Source organism: Halyomorpha halys, unplaced genomic scaffold, assembly GCF_000696795.3.
Source record: "Halyomorpha halys isolate HHAL.00 unplaced genomic scaffold, Hhal_1.1 Scaffold3471.1, whole genome shotgun sequence".
Taxonomy (NCBI): Eukaryota; Metazoa; Arthropoda; class Insecta; order Hemiptera; family Pentatomidae; genus Halyomorpha; species Halyomorpha halys.
The window spans coordinates 25706-40302 of record NW_027108749.1 but is presented as its reverse complement, the minus strand read 5'-3'; the positions used below and the strand labels follow the sequence as shown (position 1 = coordinate 40302).

The 14597-nt window shown below is 32.1% G+C and overlaps 1 protein-coding gene across 1 annotated transcript in view; it reads right to left on the bottom strand.

Moving 5' to 3' along the window:
- The window catches only part of Cep97 (centrosomal protein 97kDa), a 44738-nt gene that overhangs the window by 7254 nt on the left and 22887 nt on the right, over window positions 1-14597 (bottom strand). The window contains exons 6-10 of the mRNA XM_067047044.1: window positions 14005-14088; window positions 9452-9654; window positions 7277-7363; window positions 6244-6537; window positions 992-1109 (exon numbers count right to left, since the gene is read on the bottom strand). Of these exons, the coding sequence (XP_066903145.1) occupies window positions 992-1109; window positions 6244-6537; window positions 7277-7363; window positions 9452-9654; window positions 14005-14088 (786 nt within the window). The remainder of the gene's footprint in view (window positions 1-991; window positions 1110-6243; window positions 6538-7276; window positions 7364-9451; window positions 9655-14004; window positions 14089-14597) is intronic.

Genomic DNA, 14597 nt, shown 5'->3' with positions numbered 1-14597 from the left:
TGAAAGAAGATTGTGAACTTTGTTCGTTTTGTTATAACTAAATTTGAATACATTGTAAAATAGATATTAATTAATTTAAGTTAATAGTAAAAGTGTTTGTATTCTGATTGCCTAGCAACAATACGCCCTGAGATTAAGAGTCTTTTTATATAATAAAATTATATTATCTATTTGATATTAAAGTTCTTAAACTTGAACCCAAGTTATCTCTTATATTTGAAAAAAGGTTATAAAACGAGCAATGATTCTTTTTATTTTATTTTTAAATAATTTTAGAAAATTATTACAATATATATATATATATAAAATACCATGATTATGAGAGATAGTTGACCGTGGAAGACGTACTAGTTGATGGTTGGAGGTGCGGTCAAATGAAACACAAATAAGTTGGTGTAGCTTATTTGTTTCATTTGACTGCACCCCCAACCATCATCTCCTAGTAAAATACCATGGATAGGCCATTTTTCTTTTCCTTCCAATTATTTACTATTATGTTTGTTTATTTTTCTTTAGTATTTTAGTAGTATTATTTTAAATATTTTTTTCAATTGTTTATTATTATTTTTAATCACCTACTTGTTTATTTATTATTATCTGCTTACTTCACATATAGAATATTATGTTATTAGAAATATGGTGAAAAAGGAACGTTTATGTGCATCAATAAACATCACTTCTACCGTAGATTGTATTTAAAGAATACAAATTTCTGTGAATTCCTACTTTTTCCAAACCATTCAAAATCTCCAACATATTCCTGAATTTGGTAAAATTTCTACTGGTTCGAATCCGGCCTGGACTTTTTTCATTGAGTGGCGGTCCCACAAAATGAAAAACTTGACCCCAACCATGGTTAGGCAATATAGGACTCCAATGGGAGTCTTGGCCAAGAAAAAAAAAATGATTTTTTATATCTAGAGCTTTTTAAATACCTGTTTGTACGATTTCACTCTCCTCTCATATTCATTTAATTTTAATGTTTACTCACATTATGTGTTGATTAAAACGCTTCACTTGGAGGTGCTGATAAAAAGTTTGTAATGAAGGAGTGGAGTTACGACACAAATAACCCCTCCAATTTTTTTGTATACATGTTGCAGCTTGGTCTGGAAAAAAAAATACATAACTCAAGAAAAAAATTGTTTGTTGTGTAATTGTATAGAATACCAGTGGGTAAAGCTTAAAGCTGGGCAATATTATTCCTTAATATCTTAAATTCAAAAATTATAAATGTTGATATTAGTAACACAGTGACAATTCAACAAAAGGGAGTTGAAACTACACACATCTCTCTGAATTAATTAGTTAAAGCAGACATGACAGATAGTGGAAAATGTGAGTGTTAGTGTGTGTATCAGGACCTTTTTCTTTATATTTTCTTCATTAGACCACTTAAGCCTTTTAGTTGACTAAGTGACTGATTGCTATTTCAACAGTTTTAAGAAAAGTACTTTAAATAATGTTTCTCATTGCAAAATTCTCACTTTACTCTTTTCCAAAAAGTATAGCAGAAATATATAAATTTAATACAATTTATATTATGCTCTTAACCATGTATTTAATGCTAAACTGTTATAGAATCAATATTGAAAATAAAAGTACTGATTCTATGGAGTAGAAATGTAGCCAGGAATGTGTCGGGATTGATGGGAATGTCAGCAGTGAAGAGGATGTAGAGGACAGGACCCAAGACACTGCCTGGAGAACTCCTGCCTCGATCGGGTAGATATTTGAGTACTTGGAACCACTGTGAACTCGAAAGGAGCGATTTGAGAGGTAGAAGCAGAGGATAAGGTACAAGGTTTCGGGTAATATGAACTTGAGCTTGAAAAGCAATTGGGCATGCCATACCTGGTCAAAAGCTTGCCCTATGTCCAGAAAGGCACCTGAACAGTATCGTTTCTTTTCAAGAGATGAAGAGACATAGTCAACGACTCTGAAGCCTTGTTGAACTGTAGAATTCCTTGAGTGGAATCCAAATTGATATGCAGGAAAACTCTGAGATTTAACTATGGATAGGATACGTTTTAGGAGCATTTTCTATAAAATTTTTATGAGGATTGGAAGTAAGCTAATAGGTCTATAGGAAGCAGGATTATTAGGAGGTTTTCCTGGTTTTATAAAGAGAATTATAATGGAGTGTTTCCACAAGACAGAAAACTGGGTTGTTTTAAAGATGCAATGATAGAGATATGTAAGGAATATTATAGCTTTGGGAGGAAGTTGGTGAAGGATTTGAGGAGTCAGAAGATCATACCCTGGAAATTTATGAGGAGTTAGCATCTCAAGTTGGTATTTTACCTCAGAAGGGGTGACTGCTCTAGGAGGTAATGGGAGTAGAATTGGTAACAACATGTATTCTTCAATTGTTTCGGTTAGGTCAGGATGAAGTTCGGGATGAGGAGTAAATGTGTCAGAAAGGTGAATGGCTTGTTCTTCAGCTTTATCTTTGTGGGATACAGCCCATGTGCTATCATCTCATCATAGGGGGTGGGAAAAATGTTTGGATTTTAGGATTTTTTTGGTCATGTGCCAGAGGGAATTATCCTGAGTAGAAAGGGTAGAGAGGTAGGAGTTGAAGGACTGGGATCGATGGTTGGCCAATTCTCTCTTGACTAGTTTGCTGTAATAATTACATAAGCGATGATCAGTAGGATGTCTAGTGCGTTAACAGAATGTTCATGAGGTTCTTAAGATGTTGTGGTAGGTGATTTGTCTTGGGGTTTTTTGGGACATATGGTAGGGAGGCAGACCAGACAGCTTGTTGGATAAGGGTTGTGAAGGAATGGACTGCATCGTCTAGTTTTTCAGGGAAACTTTGAGATCGATTTGCTCTGTTGGGATTTGACGAAAGGAATTCCAGTTTACTGGGCCCCTTATAAATGAGGGTGGAAATAAAACAGGAATTGAGGATATGGAGATGGTTAGGATTAGTGGTCTGAGAATAGGTTATTGAGGCGTGAAAGGGAAGTGTTTAGAGGTCCTAAGCCTTTGTGTATGAAGAAGTCTATTGGGTCTCACAGATCCTAACAGGACACGGGGGGTTTCGGGGAAAGCTGCAGAGCTTTGGAAAGAACATCGACCCCCAGTGCCCAACGTGCGGAGTTCCTGAAACAGCAGAACACGTAATAATAGATTGTTTTGCCATGGAAGGACACCGAGTCAGGCTGTCGAGAAAGACCGGGATTTACGCCCTCGCCGAGTCGGACTTTCCCTGGTTGATGGAAGAAGAGAATTATCCCTTCTTCAGGGAGTTCATTTCGGTGGAAGGAGGTTGTGGGCCCCACTCATTTCACGATGGGAAGGGCTTGACCGCCCAACATCAGCGAGCCACCAGAAGATGAGGAAGCTGACCCAGACTAAGACCAGGAGGGCTGGACGGATGCAGTGGACAAGCTCAATCAGTAAGGCGCTGGGCTGTACCACAGTAGAAAATAAAAAATAAAAAATTTAATAATTAAATAATTAATAAATGAATAAAAAAAAAAGAATTGGTGATCTTTGGGAGCAGTGGCGCCCCAAACCCCAGCGCACTACCCCACTGCTCCCGCACCCCGTATGCCAGAAATGGCAAGGGAGGGGATTAATAAAAAAAAATAATAAAAAAAATAATTAAAAAGTGGAGTGATAAGGGATCTAAATTCTGATAGGAAAAAGATGTGAGGAAGTTTGTGAGATCAATAGTGTTAGGAGGGGGAATACAGGGTATCTGATGATTAGGCTTTTGGAAAACGGATGAGATTTGAGAAAAGAGGCATGAAGATGTTGGGTTGAGGTTGAGGATACCCTTTTAGTTAGCCGGTTGCCCTTCTTTATGGCATAGTGCACACAAAGCAGGTGCTTGCCTGGGCTTGCTGCATTCTACAGATTTGTGTTATTGGCCACATTTGACGCACCTTGGTAAGTGATGGCAATAATGTTTAGTGTGGCCATACTCTAGGCAGTTGTGGCATTGAACTATTGTTCTTTTAGGGTAGGGTTTTTCAACTACTCTGGTGTAGTATAATCGGCTCACATTATAAATTCCTTCAATGCCAGGTGTTTGTTCAAGGACAAAGAAGAACAAAGGCAACGCTATTCTATTTGTTGTACTATTTGGATCTTTGTTTTTTTTTTAGTACGTTCACTATTTGTCGTACTTTGTACCCCATGACCCTAAGTTCTTCTTTGATGGCTTCTGGTGGTGTTAAAGGGTGTAGTTGTCGGAAGACAACTCTGAACAGCCTCTCTTGGCGTAGTTGATATGTGTGATAGTCGACTTTTGTTTCTTATAAGTATTTGATTATTTTTCTGTATGAATCTGCAGTATGTGGTATTAATTTTGTATCATTGATGCGACTTTGACATATATATGTATCTGGATTAAATACTTCATTCAGTTGTTGGCAAAAAATATAAAAGTTTTTAATGTTTTTTATAAATATTGGCAGTGGCTTGGGTTCTCTGGGAGTCTGATTCACTTCCATGTTATTTACTGGTAAATTTGCTAACACATTGTATTGATTTGACATGAAAAATGGCGATTCCTCGGTTGTGCTAGGTTTAGAAGGGCCAGGTTGGGAGTCCATTTCATCAATTGAACCACCTGGGCCCTGTTTCATCATAAAGTACAAACTAATACTATTAGTCTTGTAGGTTTATCTTAATTCAATTACACAGACTTGTACAATAGTAACTTGTACATTAGTATTTTTTAATTCCTGTAATATCACTAATAATCATCCCTATCATTAAAAAAATAAGTATTAGTATTATTACCACACTAGTTTCTACACTTGTACTATGAACTAATACTATTAGCTTTCATTATGAAACAGGGCCCTGGTGTCACAGGTGGTGTATATCTCAGTGATTTGTGTAATGTTTGTTTAGCTGGAGAGTTTCTGGGTGTATTTCCCAGGCTTTGAGATCTTTTGGTGCTATTTTTACTGGACATCACCATATAAAAATATCTCATTTCATAGTGGTGAGTCAAGATAAGAATAAATAGTTGTAAGAAAAGAGGTTTAAAAGTAGTATAATATTAGTTTACATATTAATCAACGTAATAAAGGACAGAGAGGCACAGTCCTCCCTCAATGTGGGCCTGAGGGAAACTGATTAAAGGCTGAAGCTTTATCTCTAGTACGAGTCTATGGCTGCCATTAGTATTAAGGAACACATACACTGTTCACTGTAAAGTTTATAAATAAGTGATTACTCACCTATATATTAGCTACCATGTGAGCAGTATCACTTATTACACTGACACTGTTTTTCACTACTGTTTTTATTCAAGTTCACTGAAAAACACAGTCTATTGTGGGACACGATATTGTTCAATTGCTAGCTAGCGCATGCACACTCCCAATTGTATATCAAATTTAAAAAAAGAAACATCTGCCTTTATTGAGTACAAATCTTTTTAATGATTCTTTTCTACAATGATGACTGGCTTAAAAAGAACCAGCTATTGATTCCCAGATGTTTATGATGAATTTTAAAAAGTGCTAAGTTTCCGTACATACCCATATCCATTGCTCCACTTTTTAATTAAAAAAATAAATAAATCTTAAACACAGAATAAACTAGCAGCATTTTCTTTCATTTATGCTCAATGGAAACTGAAGTTTTAATTTCAACAGAAAAAATTTAAATAATATATTATTTTCTACACTGAATCTTACTTGTCTCCTACAGTAATCCTAAAATGTTTATTTAATTCACAATCTATAACAGATATATTTTATGTATCATATTTATATTGGAAGAAGATAATTGACTGTATGAAGTAGGTTGGAGGATAGTCCGGTTAGCTATCAATAAAGGTATCAAAATAATAAAAGAAAACTATTTAAGTCCTGCAACCAAATAGAGTGAATTAATATACAATATATCAAAACAAATTATATATCTCAGTTGGTATCAGAACTTGATTCTTACAGCCCCGACAAAGCCCTGCATAGTGGGGCGAAACTTTGGATAACAATAAATAGTTTTCTTTTACTATTTTGATACCTTTATTGACCGCCACCTGGACTATCTTCCTCCAATATCATATTTATAATTTTAAGGATACATACATAAATCCTAAATTATAATTTTCAATAAAATTAATCACCTAGCTAATAAAAATGAAATAAAAAGAAAATATGAAGGTTGTGGTCAAAAAGAACAAAAATAGTTAATATTGACCATCTTCTATTTATTTATATTTAAAATTATATGGCCAATTATTTATATACATATAAAATAAAATACCTCTGTCAGAAGTTGATTTTTTGCTTCTGATTTCATCAGCTTTAGTCTTAATCGTCTGTAATTTCATTTTTGACATTTCTTCACATATGTAATAAGAATCTGATGAAGTACTGGGTTTTGAACATGTAGCGATGTCAGGAATATTTGTAACCATTGGACTGATTAGTGATTCTGGTACTGGTACCAGTTTTGAGGCAGCCGGTAAAGGAGGAGCAGGGAGCTCTTCAATTTTTGTTTCTTCATCTTTATGAGATGAAGTAGACGGGCAATGTAGGCTTTGTGACAGAATGCGCACTAAAATAAAAAATATATCTAATATATGATATAATTGTATAATATATAATAACTTTGTTTGTCTCATAAATAACATGAAGTTCAAAACCAAAATTTTAAGAAAAACAGAATTTAAAAATTGAGGCTTATGTAGAGTCAGTTTTTTTTAGGTATATAATAAAAATTTTTTTTTACTTGGTAGCACAAACAAAAATAGCACATAAGTTTATAACTTAATCCACAGTTTTAAGGACTATTCAGTGCTACCTTCATCATCTTAACAATATTTAATTGTAAACCTGAACAGAAATTAAAAATATTTCTTAAGATAATGTTAAAAAAGGAAATTAAAACATTTGGGAACAAAGAAACCTCTTTTAAATTCTTTTAATAATGCGGACATACACTTACTAAATTAAATAACTTCATTATTATTTTCAGCAAACTCACGATATAATACAGCTAAAATAAGTTAAACTTTAATGTTTTATCACATTTTTAATATGAAATAAATGCGCAGAAACAATACAGATTACCTCATTTTAATAATTTTTTCTTTACTGCAATAATCTGAAAACTGTACCATATAGCTCTTGGCAATCAGTAGAATCATAAGTCATTTTGAAATTAATATAAAACTGATGAACTACATAGTTGTATTATAATTGCCATAGTTATTTTAAACAAATGTTAAATAAACTTTTGATTTTTAATAATTAGAATGGTATAAATAGAAATATTTCTTTAAAAAGGAACATACTAGGAGGTGAAGGTTTTTCCTTGTAGCCTTGCAATGATGAAGGGTCAAGACTTCTCGACATTAGTTGTGAAGATGAACTTTTGCAAACTGAAATAATAACAATGATATTTTTTCAACTTGCAAACAACAAAAAAATTATAAATATAATGAGTTACATATAACAAATAACAAATGTATACACCTTCAATCACCTAGAATCTTTCAAAATTATAGGTTGCCTGAACACCACAAACTTTAACTGAGTATTGAAATTATCATAATATTTATGGGTAAAATAGTAACATTCATTTCAAGACATAATCCAATGCTCAAGTTCAACTATGATTTACAAACTGAAATTCATACCCAAGAACTTATATGTTCAAGGAATTTGAGCCATCTAAGTTGTGGCGGTACCGGTTTGTCCCAATCACAAGAAGACTTCCAGGTGTCTTGTTATATTGTTTTGGCAAAGAAAACAATAGGTGATAGAAAGCCGAGCGGTTCATAAATTCGAACAATTATGGAGAGGATCACCCTCTTAGTGAGGATTCGTGGAGACAGTGTGATTTTATCTGTGAAGACCTGTATAATCCACTGCATTCCCAATAACTTAATCATGGGGAGGATGAAGCTGTGAATCATCTTCTGGGGAGGATGAAGCTACTGCAGCTGTTTAGCACTAAACTACCTCTAAGTGATTCAACAATTTTCAACTGTTACTTGCCCATTTGCTTAGTTTGAACCCTCCACTGGCCATTAGCTCGATGAGTTCTCTGTAAAAAATTGCTTCTTCTACGGACGCTGCGCCTGTCACAGTGTCGTCAAAATAAATATCCTCTAACAGAGCTCTTGAAGCTAGAGAATGTTGCCCATTATTTTAAACATGTTGAATGATAGTTCTTTGGGCTTGGAATGCTGCTGGACCCTCACCATACATGACAGTACAAAGTTCATATTTCTGTACAGCCTCCGATGGGTCAAATCTCTTGAAAATATGTTGATACTTCCTATCCGGGGGGGCATAAGAATTTACCGGTACATTTTCACTATGTCAGTGGTGAAAGCTATTCGATGTGTCCTGAGATGAGAAAGAATTTCTGATATCATTTTCAAATAAACAAAGAAATAAATTTCACACAAATTTTGAAGTCATATATTGAAAAAAAAGCATACTATAAGTCATAAGTCCATAAGGTTCAGCCTTAATGGACCATAACTCACAAATGGTAGAAAATATGAAAAAAAATTTAATAAGACCCTTTTGGTTAAGGTTAAGGCCATATTGGCTCTTTGTTTCATATTAAACAAAAAATGTTCTATACAAATTTTCTGTATGAGCTTACAGAACTCTACATGATGTTACTCTAAATGGTCATATTGGATTTCATTATATAAGAACTCACCAGCACAAAATGAAGGTAAACACCTAATACTACACCATTACAAAATCATATAATAAAGAAAGTCCATATAGTCGCTCCTATGTTCCTCAAAAAACTAAGAAATATAGTTTGACCAATAATAGTACTCCAATTTAATATCATTCCCCTGTTGAAAATATAAAAATTATCACGGACTCCTGTTTCTCTTGGAGGGAACTACATTTACTTAAGTTCTTTTCATACTATATCAAATATAAAACAACTTAACTATTCTCGAAATTAGCAACCTAATCCAACTACCATTCCTCAGATTTCTGCCTTCTCATCTATCGCTTTTATTTTTACTTTTCCAATGCTATTCTATTCACCTGATCTTCTAATTATGTTTTTTTTTATTGTTGCAGAATTTATTTACTATTTAAACAAGATTTTCAGTATTTTTTTGTCTACTATAATCATTTTTATAAATAACTATAGCCATTTTACTACTTTAATCACTTTTATACATGACCATAGCCAAACACTTTAGAACTCATTGGTATTCTAAAGGATATTTGTTCCAGAATAAATAAAACATTCTCTTTACTTTAAAAATATTAAATCTAATAATTAGGAGCATGCACCTCAGATAAATTTTGCTTTATAACATTAGCATTAAAGTTTCATGGCATAGTATAAATGCAATAAATAGTTAATTGTCAAACAAATAAATTATGAAGCTAATAACATCAGTAGGTCATCTTTTTTTTATTTACAAAAAGAAAAAGAAAGTCATCATAAATGACAAGAAGTGTGAAAGTAAAAAGGATACCTCCTGTTAATGATTCAGTCATCAATTGTGATTGGTGTTGCTGAGCTTTACTCAATATTAACCTCAACTTCCTCTCTTGCTCAGATTGTAAAGGCTCATTATTAAAGGGCAGATTCTCTGCCAGATATTGAACCAGCTGTGCATGTTCTCCTGGTCGAAACTGCCTACCTTTTCCTTGGGAATATAACCATTCTCCTCTTAAGCTAGAAAGAAAAAAAAATACACAGACTGATACTGAATGAGATATTTACGTTTTAATAAGTTAGGATTTTTTTTTATTTAATTTTAGATTAAAAGTTATTCATAAGGCTAATACATTTAAATAAAAGTAGGAGAAATGTAAATACTACAAAGAAAAAATACATGAAACTATTAAGTAAATTGTCAACTAAGTTTATTTGAGGTGAGTTATAAATCATGAAAATTTCCAGAAAAAAAAATTGAATTAATACAGCTCAAAAAACTTTAGGAATAATCTAAAAGAAGATTTAGAAATATTCTCATTATTTATTAGATATAAATTTATGATATGTAAAATTTTTACATAGAGTAAAATAATAATTGAAGTATTGATTAAACATTTAAATTGAATCAAGAAACAACTACTTGATGCAAAAATAGTTTGATAGTTTATAGTTTCCTTTAATACTTTAACTAACACGATTTCCTGTTCTAATAGTACAAGAGCCGGGAAGAAAAAAAGCCAGTTATCTCACCCCACTTTTTACTTTTAAAAAAGCAAAATTTCATAAAAAATCTACTGAAAGATTAGTAGTTAGTTAATTTATTTTGAGAAATCAATATCTCAGGAACTATGTGACATACTGATGTCTTTTAGCACTCACATTAAAGCTAGTTTAATGGACTATAAAGAAGTTTATCTCCTTTACCTTCGTAGGAATAGTAGTTTTCATGATATTGACTAAAATAAATTGATTTATAGTTGTTCGGACAATAAATTTGATTTATGAAAAACTTTATTTCAGAAATCATTGGACGTACTGATGTCTGCCAGTGCTCAAATTAAAGCTAGTTAAATTTACTACAAAATAGTTAATTATGTTTATCTTTGTAGGAGTAGTAGTTTTTATGATATTTGACAAAATAAACTCACAAAATGTTAATTTCTAGTTGTTCGTATAAAATATTGGATTTTTGAAAAAATATATCTTCAGATCCATAAGATGTAAATATGTCTGCCAACACTCAAAATAAAGGAAATTTAACTTACTATAAAGTTGTTTATGACACTTATCTTTGTAGGGGTAGAAGTTTTTATGATATTCACATATGAATATAATTTTGGCAAATGAAAATTTGTCCGAACAACTTTAAATCAATTTATTTTAGCAAATTTCATGTAAACTATTACTCCTACGAAGATAAACATCAGAAACTACTTTATAGCTCATTAAACTAGCTTTAATTTGAGTGCTAATAGACATCTGTATGTCAAATAGTTTTTGAGATATGATTTTTTCAAAATAAGTTCACTAACTACTGATTTTTTAGAACGTCCCATACAACATTTTTATGAAATGTTGCTTTTTAAAAAGCTATATCTCGAAAACTATTTAATATAAATAACTCTATTAAGGCTCATATTTTAACAAATTTACTCTTCTTTAAATGAAGTTCTCTTAGGTTTTCTTCTGTTGTTCCTACTTTTTAATATATAGAGCCCTGAATGAAAAATTAGTTTTTTTTATTGCTTTGAAACAGCCGCCATTTTTTATTCCCCCTACATACTTGGCAGACTCATCAATTTTGACTATTAATTATACATAGTTTTCATTAAAGTAATCAGAAATTGGGGTGAGATAACTGCCTTTTTTCTCCTCTTGTGCTCTTGTACTATAACTCATAAAAAAAAAAATTATAGTTTAATTCTTAGTATTTATAAAGTACTGTAACATAGTTTGCTTTTCCTTGACTCCATAAGAGCCAAACTATTATGTCTATCAAATGAGGTTCCTCAAAAAGTTCTTTAAAATTTCCTACTCCGGAATTTTTATTCATATAATCAATGGACATTCAAATCTCTTATAAATTGGGTTTGAAAGAAAGAGTAACTTATAAAAATACTTGAATACATGGAATAAAACTAGAAACCACATTTATATGTAATGGCATCTTTTGTTTCCTAGCTTCAAATACGACCAAACCTCAACAGAAATTTCAATATTCAAATAACACCAATTTTATATCACACGTTTTTCTCTGCTAATGTGCATGCTTGAAGTTTTTATTCACAAAACCGCATGTTTTACCCATTTTGGGCTAAATTTTAATTTTTTTTGCATCCAATTTAATACTTGAACCAAATTTCTCATATTACACACATTTTAATTTCATTATTTTTCTTCTTTCTTTATTTAATATGTAGTTAAACATTAGAAATTTGAACAAAAGCAATCCATTGACATATAAAGACTTGAATTCAACCTAAAAACAAAATAAATAAACAAAAGCGACGAATATTCATGGAGTGGTATTAACCAGTTGTTTGTTATAACTATGTTGTTACTGTTGTTCCCTCAATTGTGTTATATTGAGCTTCAATTTGTAAAGAAGTGATGGTTACCAAAACTTACAGGAGACAGATGGTTTCCATTTATAGCAGAGTTTTAATAAGGACAGCTTTTCAAACTGTTTCCTATGAGGCGAAGTGTGTGATAACCAGAATGCCTGTTGAACTTCTTGTTGAAGATAGAAATAGGCATCATAGACTGCATTTTCATGTTTAAAGAGAAGGAAAGCGGAAAATAACCAACAATCACTGGCAAAAGTGTTGGGAAGCTGTGGATGGTAGGTGGACTTGTAGGATAATACCTAATGTTGGTTTGTGGTATGGTCACCAACATGGTGAAGTGGATTTTTATGTAATCAACTGCTGACCAGATATGGATGCTTTAGAGCCTACCAGTAACGCTTTAAATTGGTTAACGCCGCAGAATGCCCTGCCGGTTATAGAAGAAACAACGGAGCACGTGTTTTTTACTTGCATACGATTTGCAGAAGAAAGAAGCGAATTGGAGAGATTGTGTTGAGGAAGCATGACACCAGAAAACATAGTGAGCCATATGTTCACTCAGACCAACATAGGGATGCAGTGAAGAAATTTGCCACAGTTGTCCTTAAAAGGTTGAGAGTGGAAGAGAGGGCTAGAAGGTATGACTAGCATGGAAAACATGCATTGAGGAGGCACAAAACAATGAGGAAGCACTCAGCCACCATGAAGTAATACCTAATGGCAGTCCCATGGAGAGGAATGAACAGGTGTAAGGAGGTGGTTTTAGTGAGTAAAAATCCCAAATATGGATAGGTAATATATATATTTCAAGATTTCCTATGGCAGCAAAATGGTTCATATATCTGTCTAACATCACACAATTCTCAGAATCATACAGCAGAATCAACAAATAAAGAGCTTTAGAGATATGTAGCTTGACCTGGTTGGTGACCTATCACTTGTGAACTATAATGTTGCCAATTTGGTAATATTTTTTAGGGAAATTATTAATTAGTTGTATTAGCTTTTGCGATTCTACAGGACACTCTTTGTAGCAGTACTGATAATAATTACAAGAAATGAGAAGTCTTGAACAATCTCAAACTCCTTGTCATTACAAAAGAGGTGTAAATCTTCTTCCTTCCTAAAGATAACTAATACTTTACTTTTTGTGGAGTTCATTAAAATTCCTTTCCTAAAGAGCTCATCTTGCCATTCAACTAGAGGTCTCTGGAGTTTTCTTCCACAATTCGAGATAAGAATGAAATCGTCAGCCTATAGATATGCCTGTTCAACTGTGTTCTTAAATTCCACTTATCTATTACAGAACTGTAAAAAAAAGTATTACAAAACTCTGCATTCTATATTTTGAGTTTTTTCGATGCAGACAGGTGAATATCTTTTTCTTCAATCCAGTTAGATTTGAATCATAGAGTACAACCGTTAATGCAGAATTATGACACCTAAACAAGAATCAAAAGAATAACTGCACTGCTCTGATTTTTTATAATTAAGTTCTGACAGAACCAAATTTTTATTACTTCTGAGAGTGAATTAATAAAAACCTTGATGACAATGTACTTTAAAAATAGATTTTCTAGTCTAAATTTAACATAATAATTTTGAAGAATGTAATTATTTTTTTCTTTATATAACTAGTTTATTTTGATGATTTATCAAAATATTTATATACCTAGTCTGTTTAGCAAGTACTAATTAAAACAATTTTATAAACAAAGATATATTAAATTCAATAATAATCAAAACTAATGATTTTACTATTACCTTGAGGAATGTTTAACACAACCTTAAACGATAAGTATGAGTTGAACACCACAAGATGTAGAACTTGGTTTTAGAACTTCTAAAAGAAGTTGGTTTACATAAACAACAATTAAAATGAACTAAATAAAAAATTATTTTTTATACATAGATAGAAACTATTATCATCATTTCTAAAAATGATAACTATGTTTAAGACTATGTTCTATCAAAAAAATCTTCATTTAAATGATATATCTCAATATATAATAAAACAAACCTTTCCAGTTCATCAACTGCATAGCCATCTATTATCTTTAGTTCTAAACACCAGTTCACCAAGAAGGGTCGGTAGTCAAATCCGCTACTTTTAAGTTAAGGAATTTGTAAAAAACAACAAGTATATTTGTTGTAAATAATGAACAAAAACTATAATATTAAAATAAATGTATTGATTCTATGTGTGTATCCTATGAAATAGAAAATGTATGTTCCTAAAAATTGAAGGAAATCTAACATAAATCCACTTGTCCTGGGAAATCACAACGTGATTCATAATTAAAGTTCATGGGGTATGATCATATATATAAGTTACGGTCTGAGTCAGCTGTTATTTCGATGTCAGCTGACTGAGATCAGCTGATCGAGGGTATATAAGAGATGTAGCGAACACAATAAAGCTAGTGTTTTACAGCAGTTCAAGCGTGTTAGATCTTATTCCTTCTTCTCTTTTTTGACATTTTGCTTTCGCCAATATTTAACTGGTGCCGAAACCCGGGAATTTAAATACCGTAGTAATATTTACTTTAAAGAAGATTTTTTTAATAGTAGTTTTCTCAGCTTTCAATTTTTTTTTCTATTCTCTCATTTTTT